The 19,972-nt window shown below is 39.9% G+C and overlaps 2 protein-coding genes and 1 non-coding gene across 6 annotated transcripts; 2 read left to right on the plus strand and 1 right to left on the minus strand.

Annotated features, from left to right (window-relative positions):
• Nucleotides 1-4,729, minus strand: ddb2 (damage-specific DNA binding protein 2). Of its 4 annotated transcripts, none has more exons than XM_063481089.1 (11): nucleotides 4,652-4,729; nucleotides 4,421-4,559; nucleotides 4,232-4,341; nucleotides 3,844-4,035; nucleotides 3,162-3,328; nucleotides 2,285-2,384; nucleotides 1,857-2,034; nucleotides 1,537-1,682; nucleotides 616-771; nucleotides 495-540; nucleotides 1-407 (listed from the first exon to the last, which is right to left on the minus strand). In XM_063481089.1, exons 2-11 carry the CDS (start codon nucleotides 4,551-4,553, stop codon nucleotides 163-165), a joined length of 1,473 nt encoding a protein of 490 aa, XP_063337159.1. In that variant the 5' UTR covers nucleotides 4,554-4,559; nucleotides 4,652-4,729; the 3' UTR covers nucleotides 1-162. The 4 variants fall into 4 exon arrangements, with proteins under 4 accessions (XP_063337159.1, XP_063337157.1, XP_063337158.1 ...); XM_063481087.1 differs by having other exon boundaries at nucleotides 4,421-4,555; nucleotides 4,652-4,718; XM_063481088.1 differs by lacking the exon at nucleotides 3,162-3,328 and adding an exon at nucleotides 3,533-3,678 and having other exon boundaries at nucleotides 4,421-4,555; nucleotides 4,652-4,718.
• A 440-nt stretch (nucleotides 4,730-5,169) lies between these two features.
• LOC134632396 (kinesin-like protein KIF23) lies at nucleotides 5,170-19,972 on the plus strand. Its single transcript, XM_063481092.1, has 23 exons — nucleotides 5,170-5,339; nucleotides 5,587-5,653; nucleotides 6,685-6,813; nucleotides 8,560-8,665; nucleotides 8,824-8,960; nucleotides 9,063-9,175; nucleotides 10,041-10,211; nucleotides 10,381-10,425; nucleotides 11,126-11,238; nucleotides 11,509-11,630; nucleotides 11,735-11,837; nucleotides 12,296-12,375; nucleotides 12,458-12,577; nucleotides 12,670-12,829; nucleotides 14,352-14,513; nucleotides 14,620-14,786; nucleotides 14,866-15,039; nucleotides 15,282-15,521; nucleotides 16,686-16,919; nucleotides 17,309-17,397; nucleotides 19,350-19,419; nucleotides 19,515-19,585; nucleotides 19,683-19,972. Exons 1-23 carry the CDS (start codon nucleotides 5,326-5,328, stop codon nucleotides 19,696-19,698), a joined length of 2,703 nt encoding a protein of 900 aa, XP_063337162.1. The 5' UTR covers nucleotides 5,170-5,325; the 3' UTR covers nucleotides 19,699-19,972.
• LOC134632531 (Z30 small nucleolar RNA) lies at nucleotides 11,283-11,380 on the plus strand. The gene has a single exon (XR_010094537.1). It is a non-coding gene; the product is annotated as a Z30 small nucleolar RNA (small nucleolar RNA).

Consider the following 19,972-nt stretch of genomic DNA (forward strand, 5'->3'; position numbering starts at 1 on the left):
TGTCATACAGTAAAAAAACAAAAAAAACCACTGCTTTTGAACACATTTATATATATAAAAAAGACTTTTTAAACATGCAGACAATCTCTGAACATGGAGACTCAGTAACAATGAATAAACAGCATGTGAAACAGCTTTTTAAGACCCCGGCTGTTTTATAGTTCACTTCTTCCTCATCTGTGTTTGTTTTTGTTTAGTGCAGCCCTTCTTGGTTTTAGTCTCAGTTTCTTCCAGTGAAGCTAGCTTTTTCTTAAGCTTTGCATCCACAGCAGGACCCCTCCGGTTCCCACTGGAGCGTGGCTGACTCCTCCGCTGCCCTCTTAAAACTGAGTTCAATGGTCCTTCCTGCTGAACGTGGTGATCGCCCATCAGTGACTCGTTCTGGTCCCAGACCAGCACAGTTATACCTGGGGGGTGAGTAGGACAGCGCTTTAGTGGGAAGTAAATAAAAACCATGGCTGTTAATAATGTGCAGTACTTGTCCAAGTGCTCACCCATGCCAGATCCAATTGCGTCGCCCATTGGGTTGAATTTGTTGATCTGTAAAAACAGAAGCCATGATCTTAAAATAATGAAAGTTCTAGTTCTTGATGTTTACAATGAAATGATACTCACAGATTTGATCCCTGAAGCAGTGGGATCGTACAGCTGACACACGAGCTCTGCTGTGTTGGAGTCAAAGATGTCAATGGTCCTCAGGTCGGCCCCGCAGAAGCGATCGTCGGGGTAACGGCCGGCCACAATTAGATCATACATAGGGTGCCATGTGGCCTACAGCACAATTAAAGCAGAAAAATCTGTTGTCACAAATTATATGAAAATGTTAACATCTCTCCAACAAATTCTTATACCGTATATCGATGCAAACGCCTATAGGAATATTTGCAAACTGGAGCATTTTTTTAAATGTTATTTATATTTTAATGGTAGAAAATGCATGTCTGCAGGAGATATATTGGTCTCAGAACCGGCTCAGTTTATGCACGTTAAAAAAAAAATGCTGCAGTCTATCACAATGATGTCATGTTGTGGTCGACAACAGCCCCGACTATACAAAATACAATCTGTATTCATCTAAAAGATCAAAAATATTTATCAAAAAGATCAGCAACCCATGATCAAAGCTGTATTTGGTTTTCATGCTCTTTGTACTTCAACCCATCCATCCACCTATCGTTCTTCTGTTTAGAACTATATTAATATAATAAATTCCAATAACAATAAATTACTTAAGCTTCTGGAAGAGCCTTCCCAAAGCTCTGACCTCAACCCTATTGAAAATCTGTGCAGTGTGCTTAAAAGCCGGGTCTGTTGCAGGAAACCAACTGATTTAAATGAACTCTTGCAAGAAGAGTGGTCAAATATCCAGCCAGAATACTAGTGCAGGTGTGTGTATACTTTTGACCCTGTGTAGAAAATCTATAATAAACTACTTGTGCACGCAATTCTTGTTTGTTAAAGACATTAAAGATGCATGTTGTACAATAATTCCAACGTGCAAAAAGAACAGCTTAAGCCCAAAGACAGGAACCAAACCTTGATGGGTGTGAGGTGCTGAAACTGCCTGTGCGGGTGCTGGATGATGTGCTGAGGCTTCGACCAATCAGAAGATGAGTAGACGCGGATCTCATCGTGCTGATCTGTGGTGAGCAGCTTGGAGCAGTCCAAAGGGTTGAAATACGCTGTGAGGAGATATGAAAATCTTTGTTAAGAGGTTTTGCAGATCTTTTAGGTTTAGAACTTAAAAATCTATCAAAGAAATGAATTAAAGACAATTAGAAAACGTTTTCTTTCTTTTTTAATTTTTTTTTTTTTAAGTAGTAAGCATGAGAGGTTTTTCCATGAGGAAGTGTTACCTGAGTTGACGGCTTTCTCGTGAGGCATTTCGTACAGGAAGCTTTTCTTGTCCTTGATGTTCCTCAAGTCCCAGAGCTTTACCGTGTGGTCAACTGAGGCCGTCACCAGCAACCAGTCGCATCGGGAGTTGAACTCTGCGTGGGTCACTTTGGCTTTGTGCAATTTGTCACTGAAAATCTGAAACATTAAAACAGAGCAAATCGACATTAACATTAAATTGCCACAGAGGAGGTTCATGGATGTAGCAAGGGAAGACTTGCACAGGAGAATGCAATCGATAGGAGTGATATGTAAGCAGATGATTGGCTTGGGCGACCCCTAAAGGGAAGGGCCGAAAGAAAAAGTGCTCTGTGTTAAATAAGAACTATAACTGATCATTTAATTTATCAAAAACAGTGAAAGCCCTCATTAAGAAAGAGGCACACACCTTTTGGCCATCCAAACCCAGAAGTAAAAGCTGCCCCGCATTGTCTCCTGTCACGAGCATCTGTCGGCTTACAGACACGTCAACGCAGCAGTACCAAAAACTACGAAAGAAAAGAGCTACATATAAGAATTTACAAAATAATGTATTCCATAAATCATAGCTTTAATTGAAAATAGGATGTAATATACTACGTGACACTTCAACAAGAGATAACATTATATATGCACAATGTTCTCAGCTATCTATGTTTTCTCATTTACCTCTACTGATGTGTACCCATGCAGATAGGCATGCTTCCTACAAAGAGACTGACTCTGACACTGAAAACTATGGAGATGAATTAAACTTCTTTTTTTTTTTTTATGAATTAAAGAGAATGGTTTTGCAGGACATGACCCAGTTACTCTTCACCTAAATCTACAGATTGTAGAACTAGTTTTACTGAAGTAATGTAGGACCATTTTTCCAAAATCATGACAGTAGTTAAATTTGGAGCATGGTGTCTCTTCTCTTTGGTCCTAGTCTTTTAAAGGGAAGAAGAAAGGTGGAGGTGTGCTCTCTAAGACAGGAACATGGGCAAAGGAAGAACACACTGAAATACTGGTGAAGATCTGGATCACCTTCAATTAGATGGCCTGTTATGGGCCTTGGTCGAGGATGTGCCCTCCAAGTGTCCTACTAGATTTCAAATAGCATTACTTTTTTGTATTATAGCTCTGACAAATTTTATTTCATAAAATAGGAAAAGAAATATGAAACCTTTTTAATGCTATTAAAAAATGTGGCAGCAGGAGTCCTACAGACACAGTAGAGGGAAATGAAAAAACTTTCCATTTTTCATAATGCCGAGCATCAGTCTTCTTTGGGAGTTTCTCACCAAACATTGTGGTGAGCGTGGCCGCAGTCTTGAGTTCTGGACAAAACGGTGGGTGCGCGGCCCTCAAAACTCTGTGCGGTCAGTGTGCCCTCGCCAGAGGCCACATAGACTCTAGAAAGGTCCGTGGGGCAAAACTTCATCCCTCCGATAAAGTCTCCTGCTCCGTTCTACACACACAAATACAAATGTAGGCCTGTCACCAGGCAGCAGTTATGACTACAACTACCACACAAATGTTCACACCAGCCGCCTGATAACAAGTTCCCTTAAGAGATCTCTGAACTCTCTGTAAGAAGACTGATGCTAGACTAACCCCTAATGCTTTTTGATTTTAGTGCACAGAAGAAAAAAAGGGGACACTCCAGTCTTACTTCAGTGTTTCTGTGCTGGCAAACACTGTTAGCGTTGTCCCACTGAAATCCCGAAGTGCTGTCGTACCCCCCATTGATGAGGTGAACAGCTGAGTGGGATTTAAGTGGTTAAACTTCATGTCTGTCACTGAGTCTCCAGCGCCCATCTAACCAGAGAGCCAACAACAGTGTTTCATTAAGTACAGCTACATCGCACCGCTCTGAAATGCACCACAGCCTGAAGATGCATCTGACCTCTGTTAAAATCAGTTTGCCGAATGTCTTTTTGATCAATCGAAAGAACATATCAAAACCATTAAACAGGAACTCACCCCTTGAATAAAGGTCTTCTTGGCAGGCGCCTCAAAGTCCCACAGATAAATGTCTCCACCCTTGGACCCCACAGCCAGAGTAGTAGGATGTGTTGGATGCCACTCAAGACAGGTGATCCTGCGGTTGAAGGGGCTGCTGCCACCGTGGAAGTGATAGGATGACAGAGAGCGAACGAAAGGCTCCTGGAGACACTGGAGAGACAAAAGAGCTAGATTCACACCTGCACTGAATAAATCCAGTCAGAGGAAACGAGAGGTAACAGATGGACTATGACTTATGAACTTGCACATGTCCCTGGATTAGATTTTTTTTTTTTTAATTACTATTGGAACAGCGTGTGAGTATTTTGTTCAGCATTGGGGCCAGCACCACATCAGTCTCTCTTACCTGTCTCATCTGTGAGTGCAAACTCTGGCCCAGAGTGCTCTTGTAGATATAGTGCAGTATGCTCCCGTCCCAACCTCTCTTCTGAACTCCTGCAGACTTGAGAGCAGTCCCTAGAAGACACACGAACCCATTCAAGTGTCACAAAGACAGTGCTGTCACTGGACTGACGGTGTTTTCAGAGCCTCATACCTGATTTTGACGTTTCGCCATTTTTTTTGTCTCGTAGTTTTCTGGAGAGAGTTGGACCGGAGACCCCCTCAGGTGTTTTCTTCACTTTATTCTTTGATCCAGCTGCAGCTGACTTCGTGGGCTTGCTTTTCATTTCTACCTTGTAAACACGCACACAAAGCAACAGTTACTCGTCACAACGCGGACGATTGTGCACCTGTCTGCACTTCTAATGTTCATATTGCTGCTTACCTGTGATGTTCAGTGCTTTAACCCGGCAGTTTAACAGCAAGAACTTCTCTGTTTGCATAACATGACAGTACACGTGACTATGTGCTGAAAAATGTCTGTTTTGTAACTTGTGTCTGTTAAAGCTGGTGAACGGTGGGTGGCACTGTAGAGCCACCATGAAATCTCAGTGTGCACCATGTTTGGAGTTCAAACAACTCAAACTACAAAGTAAGGTAACGGCAACGAAATGCTCACAGAAGATTGCGAAGTAATTCATTGCTCAAATAAATAAAAAATGTCACGTTATGTCAATGTCATGTTAAATTATTAAACTAAATAATTTTCATAAAATATTTAAGAATTGTGTAAAACAAAGAAAGGATTTAAATTTCGCTGGTAGCAGACATCAAGGACTATTTATGAAGATGAAGAATGAAAGTGGCTGAAACAAGTTTGTATATTATATTTTATATTTTACTGCATTTGCCAACTTACCAACTTTTTTTTTTTTTTTTTTTTTTTGAGGCGTAAGAGGCTCGGAAGTAAAGGCGGAAACACGTGCTTGCCGTTGCCAGATCCCATTGGTTGCTTCCGGTCCGTTTTGAAAAAGTCGCTGATTTGAGGCTTTGAGGCGGAGGGAAGATTCAAAACTAGACAAACAGAAACGGTGAAACCAGCACAGACACCACGCTACGATGACGAGGCAACTGTAAGTACAAGTTTATGTTCTATATGTCGCTGGTAGGCTGTATTGTTTATGTGTTTTACCATGTCACGAAATGGCGAATTTAAGTTTAAGGAGTTATCAACGAACGTTGACTCTCTGCTTTACCGTTAGCAGGGGGCTAATTAGCCGTCTAGCAAGTGGCTTTGTTAAGCCATCACATAGTCATTAATGGCTAACGCTTACAGTGTGTTTGAATTGTGAATGACTTTGTATTTATTTACTTTTACAGGAAGGGTAAAACCCCCCGCAGGCCTCCTCCAAAAAAACCCTCCAGCAACCAGACGGACCCAGTTGGGGTGAGTGTCTCTGAATTCTTAAAGAAGGTCAACTTGGCAGACAGTACAAATGTGAATCTCATACATTTCACTGGGTGGGAAAAAAAAATCCAGTAAGGGAATGTTTAAACCTAGAGTGGAGTAATTTACTGACAGAGTGAAAATTCTTCTGGACACTTTCTCGTCAACCTGACTGTGAGCCCACAGTTTCGCTCTACAGCCATCAGTTTTCTTCCTCAAAGGCAACAGATGTAGACTTTTTGATCTGGAAGAGTTTTATTGAGAGGAGTGCCACCTGACTGCCATCTAACTGAGGTTTACAACTTGAAGATAGTAGTAAAACCTGCTATGATGTATGGTTTGGAGACATTGGCACTGACAAAAAAGATGGGAGGCAGTGCTGGAGTTGGCACTTGGCAGAGTTATAGATGTTAAGATTTTCATTGAGAGTGACCAGAATGGCCAAGAATAGAAATGAGTACATCAGACTGACAGCTCAGGTTGAGCTGTTTGGAGGCAAGGAGAAGATCCATGGATGAAATGAATGAAGACATGCAGAAGATGTGAGGTGCGATATAGTTGATGCTGGGTGATGATGGGGTGAGCTGGAGGTAGATGATCTGCTGTGGTGATCCCTAAAGTGAGCAGCAGAAAGAAGAAGTTTTTGCAATAAAAGTTTCGATTGCTATCTCTCCTCAGTTTTTTTGGGCCAACCAAAATCCCCCCCCCCCCCCCTTTTTTAAAAAAAAAAGAAATGAGCAACAGTATAAAGACCCTGGCTGTGAATAACAAGACTCCTCAGTTTCTTAATAAAAGTATCTTTAAAAATTTCACCAAGTGGCAACAAGCTGAAACAAATGGTAGCAATAATCCTACTGCATCCAAGAATGTCAAAGTCTGTTTGGTGTGGGGTTTTTTTGTTTTGTTTTTTTTTTTTTTAAATCGTTCATCAGATATTCTTGGGCAAATTAAATATCTTTGCAGTAGTAACAAGCTCAAACCGTTACTGTACCGTTAGAGCTTGTTTTAATGTGTGTCGTTTTGTTCTTCAGGTATATTGCCGTGTGCGACCCCTGGGTGCTCAGGATGAGGAATGCTGCATTGAGGTTATCAGCAGTACCACCATCCAGATGCACACCCCGGAGGGCTTCAAAACAAACCGCAATGGAGAATACAAAGAGGTAAGAAATCAGATAAGTTAGGAGTAGTTATTGATTAAAGGTAGAGAGATTATGTGTTTCTGATATTGTCAGGAAAAGCTGCATAAAAGACTGAAACCAACAATAACTAAATCCAGTCATAAATATTGTTTGCATCTTTGGAAATTTCGTAGCTTACTCCTGTGTCATAAAACTCTACGACTGTTAAAAACAAATTTTTAACAGACTTTAAACAGTTTGTTTTTTCCCTCCACTGATAGAGTGCCAGGACTGGGCATGTTTTGCCCTGATGCCTTTCTCTGTGTAATTTTACATGAGATGTAGTAGGGCTGTGTGATATGACCAAAATCTCATATCCCGATATAAGAATTCTATGGTCCCGATAACGATATAAATCACAAAAATGTAACATTTTCTGTAAATTCTGTGAATCTCGGGAAGCTAGTCTTGCGGGAAGTGTTTCCAGCTGCGCGTCATGTAGCTGGAGTCGAGTGTTTTAACCGATGCATGAAACTATACATTTTTAGACATAAGTTGTAACGGCCGCCGTTTTCTTTGAGTATTTATTACACGGCGTGCTGCGGGGAAAAGCCTGTTCTAACGTTTTAGTCTAAGGTTTATTTTTTAGCACCTGGCGGCTCTTTTTCACTTCTCATCCGTAAATAATCTGCTCTTTCACGTGATTCAGTTTATTTTGAAAAGTCTCAACAGGATCTTGAGCTTTATTGTGAAAGGTTTATGTGGAACATAAACAAGCAGACACGCGGTGCTGTTACCGTCGTTGTTGCTAACCACAACGCATAAAAACAGGCGCTTGTCCGTCCGTAGTGTGGTTAAATAAAACATAAGAGAAAGAGAAAACTTTAAGAAATTAATATAGCCACTACAGTGACCATCAAAACAATGAAAAAATATTGCCATAAACAGTTTATTTTGCGACACCACGAAACAAACGATAGCGTAAAATGAAACGATAGACGTTTTTATATCGTCATCCGATATATATCGTTATATGAACAGCCCTAAGATGTAGTGATGTTGGACAGGTGGGGGCACACTTCCCAGTTTGTTGTGACTTTTGCTATCACCTCTCATAGCTACAAATGCCTTGAAGACCACCATTTATTTTTTTAAATTTTTTTGTTCCACACCACTAGGTGTGTCTATATATCTGTTTCCCACCATCATGTGCAGTTACCTGAAAGAGCTGTGAGAATGCAAAAGTATGAAGCGGTCAGATTGGATATTAAACAGTCTTAACCATGCTAGCTAGCTAGCTACCTAGATTGACTTATTTACCATCATGTATAAAAATCAATCCCTTCTTATTCAGTCCACATCATTTTGCTGCATCTCCATATCCCAAATATAGTCTTTTATAATTTGATGTATCAATATCTGTTAAATTGTACAATGCATTGTTTATGGAGTTACTGAACTTTTGTAGATGTGGGGAACAAGGTGTTCTAAGACCAGATTAGATGACATCCTTGAAGAGTGGAGATTAGGCATTGAGAAGGCACTATGAATAGAACTACTCATCCTCTGTAGCAAATGAGCATAGCTGAAGTGGTTTGTCTAGCCTTGTAGAAAGCTTCATTTCAGGCGTATCCCTAGAAATGCTGAAGAATTTAGAAAGTACAAGAGAAAAAATAACACATGGTTGATTTTGGTCTTCCAGAACAAGCAAAGCATGCATACGTATGTTTGTTTATTTTTATTTTTTTATTTATGTATTTATTTTTTGTAATCCCTTTTGGTTCACAGACACAGTACTCCTTCAAAAAAGTCTTTGGAGTTTCAGTGTCACAGATGGATCTCTTTGAGCATGTGGCGAAACCTCTTGTTGATGACCTCATCCGTGGAAAAAATGGTAAAAGCAAAGGCCACATCAGTAATATGCAATGATTATTTTAAAGTACAGTGACCTGTTTCCCCTCTTAACAGCTGCATTTTAACCTACTTGGGAGCAAAAGGCACTTTAGCCTTGAGTTAATTATTGGCAGCTGATTTCTTCTCTGTTTGTGTCAGGTCTGCTTTTCACGTACGGGGTGACAGGAAGTGGAAAGACTTTCACCATGACAGGCTCTCCAGGCCAGGGTGGACTTCTGCCTCGCTCCCTTGACATGATTTTCAACAGTATAGGTCCTTACCAGGCCAAGAGATATGTAAGAAAATGGCACATAAAAATGGTTAATTATGTTTGGCACCAGAATAACTGAGTAATTTGCTTATTTATTAATTTAATTTCCTTTTTCCTCTTTGTTCAGGTATTTAAGACTGATGAGAAAAACAGTATTGAGATTCAGACTGAAGTAGATGCTTTGTTGGAACGCCAAAGGCGGGACAACAACTTGTCTGTTCCTAAAACGCCCTCCACCAGGTAAAGGCCCATTTTACATTTTTTTAATTATGGGTGTGAAAAGTAAGTTTACATTACTGAGAAAGATGTGGTGGAATCTGTGGTTAGCAATCCAAAAATCTACATCCCATGGTGAGATGTGCCTATTGAACTGACCTGGAGCTTTGTTGCTAAAGAAAGACTACAGCAAAATTCAGAAAAACTCCAAATCCCAATATCACATGAAATTATGCATCACAGCCTAGCTGGTGTGATGTGTTAGGGTGTTCAAATTTGACAATGAAGACATGCCGTACAGTCCTGCATTTCAACAGTGTAAAAGTCATGGATGACAAGAATTATCAACACATTTTTGCTCTTATACTTCATTTACTTTGTACAACTAAATAATCTGTCTTTTAAACTGAAGTTCTATAGCCTGACACAGATTTGGATTTTATTATACCCATTTTATCCATCCAGTGGAATGGCAAGAAATGAAACATACATTGTAAAAATCATCACTGTCTTTGAAGTAGGACTTTGACTTATTCAGGTAACTTCCGGTTAGCTGAATAAGTCAGTCCTAGGTTTATTAACTATTGCAGAGTAACTTGTGCTGCTACTGCTGTGGAGAAGATCATGTTCAAAATTAGAGATCAAAATCAAATTGTCACCTAGTGGCCAATCAATTCAAGAGTCTTTCTTACCATTTAGGAAGAATCAGCACTGTAAAATTGATAAGACTTTATTTCTGTGTCACTGTTTCACCTGACTGGTGATGTTAGGATAAGTGAATCTAGTTAACAGAAAGATATTTTGGGTTTGTTAAGCTTGCAGTGTTGCCTCGGTTCTGAGTATAGTGGGATGTTGGTTTTAATGTGCAACTTTCTACTTTGATTTTTAGGCTAAAGGCTGATCCTGAAATTGCTGACATGATTAAGCCAGAGGAGGCCTCTAAATCAGATGGCGTGGATGACGACAGCAGCTACAGCGTCTTCGTCTCCTACGTAGAAATCTACAACAACTACATCTATGATCTCCTGGAGGAAACTCAGGAAGATGCAATCAAGCCAAAGTGAGTTAAGAAAATATAAAACAAAAGGAACACAATTCATGTGTACAGTATGTATGTGGATCATGTTGTATCTCATTAGAGTAATAGAGTAAAATATTAGGTGTAGTTCAGTTTATTTTCTATGGCAGATTAGCCAGGACACAAAACTGTTGTCTTTTCTTTTTACTAGGTGGAATGGTGGAGGCACACCAGTGCGCCAGAACACTGAGTTGATGTATGTGACCAGTGAACATTTGTAGCAGCCTGATTTTTAGCTGAACTTCCGCTGTTGCATACAAATGTGCAAAAAAAGTAACCTGTCAGTGTTGGAGACATTTCCTAAGTTTCGCAGATGTTTTTGCTGTCATAAAAATGAGTTTTGATGATTTGACTGATTACTTTTTTTTTAAAATAATAGTACACTGACTATATTTTTGGGATGATTGGTGTGCAAAATTTGGAACGTCTCTTGTTTTTGAGCTCAATGTATCAGTTATTTTGTCCACAAAATAATTGAATTGATCATTAAAATAATCAGCTGTTGAGTTACGTCATGATGAAACAATGAGTCATGCAAAAAGTATAAATCTGGGAGCACATTCAGTGGTAAAAAATATGTATTTTGGACACATTCATTCTGAACCACGCACAACTATGTGTAACAGAGCTGCAGATGGGAGGTAATGTCTCCAGTGTTGATGAGTGTTACTTTAGCCTTGAAAATCCTTATATTCCCCCTGCTGCTTTTGGTGTTTGTTCTGGCAACGCTGAATGTTCTTACATCTGTTTGTGACGCTTTATGACTGTAACTGGTTACTTTCTGTGGCTGGAAACAACCAGCATTAATGTCTTCGACTCCCTGCAATGCTTGGTATGCAACATTTTGCAGATTGAAGGAAAAGCAGTTCCCTAATATGATTATTTTCTAAATGCAGACCACCTCAGTCTAAAATCCTCAGAGAGGATCAGAATCACATCATGTATGTGGCTGGTTGTCTGGAGGTTGAAGTCAAATCTGCCGAGGAGGCTTTTCAAGTGTTCTGGAGAGGTGAGTTGTTCTCATATAAATGTAAAGAAAAAAAATAAAGTACTCTGCAGTGATGATCATAGATGTGACTGACCTGGAATTGCTGCCCTCTGGGGTCGGCTCTGGCCAGTAAATGACCTCAGTTAATCTTCTCTCTGAGCAGGTTGTTGAGGAATGTCAATGCTCAGTATGAGTTTTGTGTCTGAAATAGTTTGGCTTTTAAATTGTGCATGAAAATGTCTGGAAAGAAATGTGGTTTTAGAAATGGCCTGTACTGTGTTTTTTTTCCAGGTCAAAAAAAGAGGAAGGTTGCGAACACTCGGCTGAATAGAGAGTCCAGTCGCTCCCACAGTGTGTTCATTATTAAACTGGCTCAGGCGCCGCTTGATGCAGATGGCGACAACGTTCTCCAGGTCAGCTAAAAGTTGAACCAAATTTCCCCACACCAGAGCCATGTTGGTAACATGCTTGGATAAACCAAATTGACAAATATTTTTCTTCTTAATTTGACTGTCAGGATAAGAACCAGATAAGTGTTAGTCAGCTGTGCCTGGTGGACTTGGCAGGAAGCGAGCGAACTGGCAGGACAGGGGCAGAAGGAACTCGTATACGTGAAGCAGGTTTGTTAATATTTAAATCCTTATTTTGGACAAGTTCGGTAAACTTGAAGCAGAATTCCTTGAAGTTTTGAATGCAGTGGTGACCTTTAATTTAGATAATGCTCCACAATAATGGACATTATAAAAGTGGCTGCTGATTTGTTATCAGTTACAATTTAGTCAATTTAGCCAAAAGTGTCCCAAACTTCTTTTTACTAGAGAAGAATATGCTTAAACTAGTTATACTTTACAAAACAAGATATAGAAAAAAAACAACAACACGTATGTCTGTTAACAGATTACCGTTGTAGTAGTCGTCGTCGTCACTTTCTTTTATTCATATATGACTTATTTATGTAGCATACAAGGGCTGTCTCCTGCTGGCCTTTTGTTAAGACAAGTCCGTTGTTTATATACAAGCCTATGGACTTGCGTTTAGCTGGGGTTCATTTGAGCTTTAATCACTTTTTGCCTTTCAGGTAACATAAATCAGTCTTTGCTGAATCTGAGGACATGCATCGAGATACTTCGAGAAAACCAAATGTGTGGCACAAACAAGGTATGTGTTGCCAAACTGAAGATGGACTTGGATTGCATTTCCTGATAAATATATGTAGGTAATTGACATTTTTCTCTTACAGATGGTCCCCTATCGAGACTCCAAAATAACCCACCTCTTTAAAAACTACTTCGATGGAGAGGGAAAAGTTAGAATGGTTGTCTGTGTCAATCCCAAGACTGATGACTATGAGGAAACCCTGGTAACTTCACCGCGCCCTCTTACTTTGTGTATCTTTTTAATTACCCCCTTTTTTTCCCCCCCTGACATATAACACCTGCTCTGTTTGTGCAGCTGGTGATGCGGTTTGCAGAGATGACCCAAGAGGTGGAAGTGGCCAGGCCAGTGGACAGACCAATCTGTGGCTTTACTCCAGGCCGTCGTCATAGAAACCAGGCATTCAAAGATGAGCTGTCTCGCAGATTGGAAGAACGTGGTGGCCCCATAGATCCTGGTATGTGTGTGAAACATCCTGTTAATCAAAAGATTAGCCTAAATGTAAGAACACTCAACCTTTTAACAAGAGCAACACCAAGTGTGTAATGAGGGGTTTTCCACTTCTGCTAATTGTTGTTATATTCGCTAATCACACTGGACACATTTTTGTGTGCTTCTAAATTCAGATAAAACCAAGGTTAAGCTGGATGGCATTACCTTGACCTCCAGTAACACTGTGAGGAATCTTGGGAGTAATTTTTGACCAGAATATGTCCTTTATTGCACATATTAAACACACATGTAGGACTGGTTTCTTGTATTTGTGCAATAGCTCTAAAATCAGAAAAAATAGTTCATGCATTTATGACTATGACTCTTATAATTCATTATCAACTTGTCCCAAAAACTCCCTGAGAAGCCTTCAGTTGATCCAGAACTCTGCAGCGAGAGTGCCAACAGCAACTCAGAAGAGGGCATATTTGTTTTTGCAGACCCAGATCCCAGTTTGAATTTGAGATGCCGTCTTTCTACTTTTAAGATTAGGCTTAAAACTTTCTTATAGTTTGGTATGCATCAGATGACCACAAACTGTCCCTTGTTTATGCTGCAGTAGGCCTAGGCTGCTGTGGACTTCCCATGATGCACTGAGCAATATCTTCACTTACCTCTTTTCACTCTCTTCCACAGCACATCTTTTATGCTGTCTTCCTCCCCTCATCCCCTCATTTCTATTCCTATTAAATGGAAGTTTTCCTTCCCACTGTCATCAGTTGCTTGTGAATTGTGTATTAAATGGCCAGAAATGTCAGGATAATGTATCATTTCTCTGAAATTACAACAATGATTTAGATGATACTTCAAAACAACAGCCCAAATAAGGTGGCTGCACAGTGGCAGCTTTTAGATGGACTTTTCATTTTCATTTTATCATCTCAAGGAGAATTGTAGTTGGAGGTGGCTGTAGCTCAGGGGGAAGAGCAGGCCATCTGCTAATCGGAAGGCTGGTGATTCGAACCCTGGCTGCTTCAGTCTGCATGCCAAAAACCCTTGGGCAAGATACGAACCCCACTCTGCTCTCCAATGCATCCATTGGAGTATGCCTGTTTGTGACTGTTAGATGGAAAACAATTTCATAGAAATTAATGGGTTTGAATGGGTGAATAGAGCGCTTTGAGTACTCATAATACAAAACCGCTATATAAGAAACAGTCCATTTACCGTGGTTAAATGTAGCAACATTTAATGTATTATTCAGCCTTGTATTCACACTTTTAGAAAACTCTGGCATCAACTTACTGTGTGTAAAGGTTTAATTTGAAAATGAGAAAATGCATTATTTTTCAAGAAGTTCTTTGGAAACACAAAACATGCAAATTAACAGACAAGCCAAACTCTTGCAAACGTAATTTCCATCAAAATTAAACAGAATTAATCTGAACTAGTACTGTGTAAATGTTTTAACAGTGGAGTATTGTGTGTGATGATTATTAAAAACCACACAATTGCTTTAAGGACTTGTGATTCTTTGTCTTCTGTAGACATGCCTGCTGCTGCAAACATTCAGATCCTCAGTCTCCCATCTCTACCCTCCTGTGAGCTGACTGACCCACATGATGACATTACCCTGCCCAGGCTGATTGAAGCCCTGAAGAACAGGCAGAGGATCAAGCAGATGATGATTGAGGAATCCAGTAAAACAGGTGTCTGTTCTCATTTTTAGCTCACCTGATACTTTTTGGCTTTGAAAGATCAGTTTTTGAATAGTGTTCTTTCTCTTGGCTCACATTTCTCTTGATGTTATTTCAGCCAACATGATGAAGTCTGTGCTTCAGGAACTGGATACCGGCCTAATTTCCAAAGACAACTTTATTCAGGAACAAAACGGCAAACTGATAGAGAAAGACAAAATCATCCAAGGCAACAAGGCAGAGATTGAACGTTTAGAGAAGAAAACAAAGATGCAAGAACACAAGGTGGGAGACTAATCCATTCATGCTGCAGATTTGAAGGTTGTCACTTTTTTTTTTAATGTCTCACATGTCTCTGTTTCAGATTGACATCCTGCAGAAAACAACTAAAATCTTTGAAGATGACAAGCGCTCGCTGCAGCATGAGCTGGAAACCAGAGAGCAGAGGCTGCAGAGGGAGCTGTCAGAGAAGAGACGCATGGAGCAGCGCATGCATGGCGTGATCTCGGACACCCAGTTCAAGTGGGAGAAAGAATGTGTGAGTTTCAAATATCTTTTTTTTTTTTCCTTTTATTCAACAATATATAGATTTCCAATAAAGACCACAAACAAAAAAAAGACCTACTTTGGTAGTAAGATCTAAATTTTACACACATTTCAGTTTTGCAAACAGCCCTTGTTGGTCATTGTTTTAGTTTTTATAGTGGAAGCCAATTTGTCTTATTCACGCAACTTGGATAATATTGCATTTGAACATTTTGCAATATCCTCACTGTGCAGGAGAGACGTGTTAATGCACTGCAGTTTGAGATGCAAAATAAGCTGTGGGTGAAAGACGAAAAGCTGAAGCAACTCAAGGCCATCGTGACAGAGAGCAAGACTCCAGGTCGCCCTGAACCTCCACCCCGTCAGACGCAGCCACAGCCTCTACCACAACCACAGCATCAGCCCCGTTCTCAGCGACCCTCCAAAGAGGACCGCCTACCACCAAAGAGATCAGCATCACCCTCACCTGTCCCTGTATGTTGTGTTTAAAAACCATAATGATGAATGTTTTTAAGGGAGTTGAATGGTATTCTGCCCATTCAAAGTTAAATTCTACTGCACTCGTCTCTCTTAATCTACTAACATCACTAATCCCAGTGCCACAGCAGCAGGCAGGTTAGAATAAACGCCTCATGCATATGATCATGTAGTCCTTCAGCAATTAAGTACCACTGTGAAACTGAGGAAATTACATTTCTGGTGAATTTGTAAAAGAGTTATTTTGATGCTGTAGATTTCTCAGTAGGTTGGTCTAAATTTATTGGTCTGAATCTATAGTTTTAAAAATCAAAGATACTAAATTTACAACAAATAAGACAAACTGTAAAATGAATTATGTTGCAGATAAATTTGCATCAACTCACAGATCATTTTAGCTCAGCTTTGGTAAATATACATTTCAGTGTTCATGTTTTTCACCGGCTCTTTGTACCTTATGTAGTGTACTTTACTTAGCTACATAAAGTGGTTGCTGCATTTGATTACATTAGACTGTAAATGTATCCCGTTCCTATAACATCTAATTTTTGCATGTCTAACTGTGACCATTTAGTCTTTCCATTTCACTCTCCAGTGCCCAGTCGATTCCCCTCATGTCAGTCCAAAGCCAGAGTCACAGTCAGGCAGTGCTGCTAGTGATGAGGAGGATGAGATGAACCCAAGGCCCACCTGCCCCGTCCCCAGCAGGCAGGTGGCTAGATCTGCACGTGAGGAGCAGGCAGCTCAGGACAGCATGCAGGGTTACAGTTCCCCTAGTACACCCACAAGAACACCCACAAGCCCCCAGGCTTCAACAGGCACTTCAGTTGGCCAGGCCAGGAGGAGAGCTGTGTGCTTGAGCAGAGTGGATGAGAGAGACTGCTTCCCTTCCCCTTCGTTTCATGTAGACCTAATTGAAAGAAGATACAGGGTCAGTGAGTTAGCTAAAGGCAGCAGCATGAGGTTTGTAATGTGTCAGGATTTTGGTTCCTACAAGTTTAGGGTGTGGGGTACCCTGCCCCCCAAAATGTATAAGTTTTATGATTTCTTTTGTCAAGCTTTGTAATGCTTTGTCAAGTTCTGTGTTTTTGTTCACTCTGGATTTTATTTATTTATTTATTTTTTTCCCTTTTCAAACCGTTTTACCATTGATCTGTTCAGACAACAACACCAGTACGCCCGCGTCACCGTCGTTCCCGCTCTGCTGGTGGGGAGAAGTGGGTGGACCATAAGCCAACGTCAAGCATGGACTTGGGCACAGTTTTGCAGCCGGTCATCCCCAACGCCATCCAGGTGTCTGCACCCAGCGAGAAGGCTCTGTCCAAGTGTGACAGATACGTGCTAACGCACCAAGAAGTTGCCTCCGACGGCGAGATACAGACCAAGCTTATAAAGGTCAAGTATGCAGCACAGCATATTACTGACATTCAGAATGATATATTTGGTTACACTTCCTTACTCATGCAGACATTTATATTAGCAAGTTTTCAGCAAACCAGCAGCATATTTGCCAACTTGAGTTTGAGTCAGTGTGGTTTTGCAACTGTTTGTTTTACACTTTGCTCGAATAAGTTTGTCAGTTTTAAGAAGTGAATTTAAATAATTTCTATAAAGTGGTTCTAAATGTTCTGTTGCATGATTGTAGTAGCGTGCATGCTTATCCTTAGAAAGGAAACTCTTGTGATGGTTAAATTACTGATCACAAGAAGGGCTTCGCACTGTATTAAATATTAAATAATAACAAAGATATCTAATGGTGGTTCTTTTTGGGTTTTTTTCTTTAGGGCGAGGTCATCAAAACGAGAGGAGGAGGGCAAGCTGTCCAGTTCACTGACATTGAGACGCTGAAACAGGAGCTCACTACAGTCCCAAGGTAATAATTTATAACCTTATCCAAAAAAAAAAAAACCATTGAAATGTTTAATACAGGGCTTATACAGGTGCTTGAAATCCTTGAATACACTTGAATTTTAATATTGTCTTTTCAAGGTGTTTTTTTTTTTTTTTTTTTTTTTGTGGCATATAGGAAATAAGCATCAGTATCTGATGAGACGACTTATTCTTATTTTTTGGGTGTTTGGTGCAGTTTTCTTGTTTTGTGGGGGCGTTTTTTTTGTTTGTTTGTTTTGTTGTTTCTCAGCAGGAGATGAATATCTCAAACAAGTTGATTTATTCACATTTGCACATCTTAATTTTTAATTGAATTGTGCGTTTTGAGTTTATACACTTATAAGGCAACCTTTTCCTTTTGCAGTATTTTTGTGTAGTGTTTTTCTATGTTTTAACAAAAGGGGAACAAAGGCAATTAATAACAGGATAACAAAAAAACTGGATTTGCTTTCTGTGCTGGCCTTGTTCTGTCTGGTATCCAGACAGATACCAGACAGGAACCGGTATAATAATTTATAATTATAAAAATGTCTTGAATTTGCACCCTAAAAAAATTGTTTAACATTTTTAGATGTGTTACCTGACCATATAATGTTCCATATGGTGAGCTGGATTTCTGGATACTGCCACATTATCAAAAAATAGATAATACTTTTCTTCTTCTTAATGGAAAATAAGACTTAACCACCAAGTTTATTTCCATTCTTGAATGTTATAATCGATGTGTTGCTGAGGTTTAAATATGTTTCACTCTGTAATAACAGGATAACAAAAAAACTGGGGTTTGCTTTCTGTGCTGGGATTGTTCTAGAGCAGGGGTCTCAAACTCAAATGAGCCGCGGGCCACTTCTGGCACCATCATCTCATTGGAGGGCAACTTTAGTGTCCAAGCAGTACAAAAAAACAAACACGAAAACACCCTCTAATATTTCCTAAAATGTAGTGTTTTGTTTGTTTTATTTAATTCCAAATATTGTGTAACAAGACAAAATTGCAAACATGAACGCATTTTTTTTCTCACTCTTAACTATCTGAAGCCTTTCAGTTTCATTTGTCATATGCAAAAGTTAGCACAGGGTCAGCATTGCAATGAAATGTATTTGACGAGTAGCAGACAGTCACTCAGCAGTATAGTACAGTAGTTTCATTGAACTACCAAATAAACAGCTCTTTCTGGCCAGACACGTGGCAGCACTTTTGCTACAATTTTGTTTGTATTTAACAAAATAAAAATGCAGGCATAAGCGTACACATTAGTTTTTGACTGCAAGTGAAAATTGTTTTCTTTCCAAATAAATCTCTCACTGAACTAACACAGCCCTCAACATGTTTGCACTCTCTTGTTACCTCGGCCAGGTCCGCGGCTCCGAACCGTGGTAAGGAGACCTCTGGATAATACTTTGGGTTCGTGTCAGGCTCGTAGCCGGGAACTAGCTTTACTGTCTGGGTCAACTTTGCTAGAGAGAGGCGTTAAAAGGCTGCTCCAGCAGAACTTATTGTTTCAGAGGAAAACATGAACACAGTGTAAAGTCGAGGCTTAATAGCTTACTTACAACTGGGCTCGTCAGGCACTCTTCTTGGCTGCAGTGGTTATTATTATATTTACATGCTTCCAGCTCCCGTTTCTGCTCGGTGACTCTAGAACCCCTGTTCTAGAGTCTGTCTTTGACTGAGATCAACTTGACAGCTCAGTTGAGCAAAGACACATCCCTTATTCTATGACAGTAGGACACAACATCGGACATTTTGATTATCTTATTTCACTACTGTTGTCAGTTTGATATCCAGTTAAAAAAAACAAACATATTAATATTGTTAATAATTTTACTTACATTACCTAGCGTGCCTCCTGAGTCTTACATTTTTTTTAAGTTGTTAAATATGATTCCAAACTGCTGAAGGTGTACTAATGTTTTTACGTATCGATCTCTGAAGGCGGAAGAGGAAGTCTTCAGAAGGCGTGTCAGCCAGTGGAGATGGAGCTTTGACTGATGTGGAGACGAGGGTAAGCTGATTTAAAAAATTCTCCTCAGATTCGAGGCTGAGCTATTCAGAACACTTGCAGATAGATTTAGGTCCTAATTTTTTCCCTCTTCGCAGTGCTCTGTGGCTGTGGAGATGAGGGCTGGATCAAACTTGGGACCTGGATATGAGCATCATGCAGTCACCAAGTAAGCTGTCAACTTTCTGCATCGCCTCTGAGTAAAGTGTTGTTTTCACTCAGAATACATAACTACAGACTGTGATTCACTCGGTTTTCTGTTACAGGCGCAGAAAACCCTAAAAGCTGCTAACAGATCAACAGTGACCACTCCCCTTTATCCTCACCTGGCTGTTGTGCAATAGTCTGACCTCTGTTTTTATATTTAGTTCTAGTGATGATATTTAAATGCTTTCCATCTTTTTATATAAGTATGCAGAAGAGTATATACATAGGTCACCAAAGCATTGTGTAAAATAACTATCTATTTACTCAGATATATGCATCTTTAGTTACTGTGGCTCTATAGCTAAACAAAATTCTGTTTGCACATATTTTACTCTGCTCACGAGTTATT

This window comes from Pelmatolapia mariae, linkage group LG7 (assembly GCF_036321145.2).
Source record: "Pelmatolapia mariae isolate MD_Pm_ZW linkage group LG7, Pm_UMD_F_2, whole genome shotgun sequence".
Taxonomy (NCBI): Eukaryota; Metazoa; Chordata; class Actinopteri; order Cichliformes; family Cichlidae; genus Pelmatolapia; species Pelmatolapia mariae.

What these genes read in the sequence shown, in the direction of transcription:
- ddb2 (XM_063481087.1), bottom strand. Translation starts at nt 4,709, where the DNA reads ATGCAAACAGAGAAGTTCTTGCTGTTAAACTGCCGGGTTAAAGCACTG. An exon ending in AGAAGACCTTTATTCAAGGG is followed by an intron (nt 3,329 to 3,843) that starts GTGAGTTCCTGT and finishes TTGTGTGTGTAG; the next exon opens with AACGGAGCAGGAGACTTTAT. An exon ending in CGCAATTGGATCTGGCATGG is followed by an intron (nt 408 to 494) that starts GTGAGCACTTGG and finishes CTCACCCCCCAG; the next exon opens with GTATAACTGTGCTGGTCTGG.
- LOC134632396 (XM_063481092.1), top strand. An exon ending in CCTAAAACGCCCTCCACCAG is followed by an intron (nt 9,176 to 10,040) that starts GTAAAGGCCCAT and finishes TTTGATTTTTAG; the next exon opens with GCTAAAGGCTGATCCTGAAA. An exon ending in ATGGCGACAACGTTCTCCAG is followed by an intron (nt 11,631 to 11,734) that starts GTCAGCTAAAAG and finishes TTTGACTGTCAG; the next exon opens with GATAAGAACCAGATAAGTGT.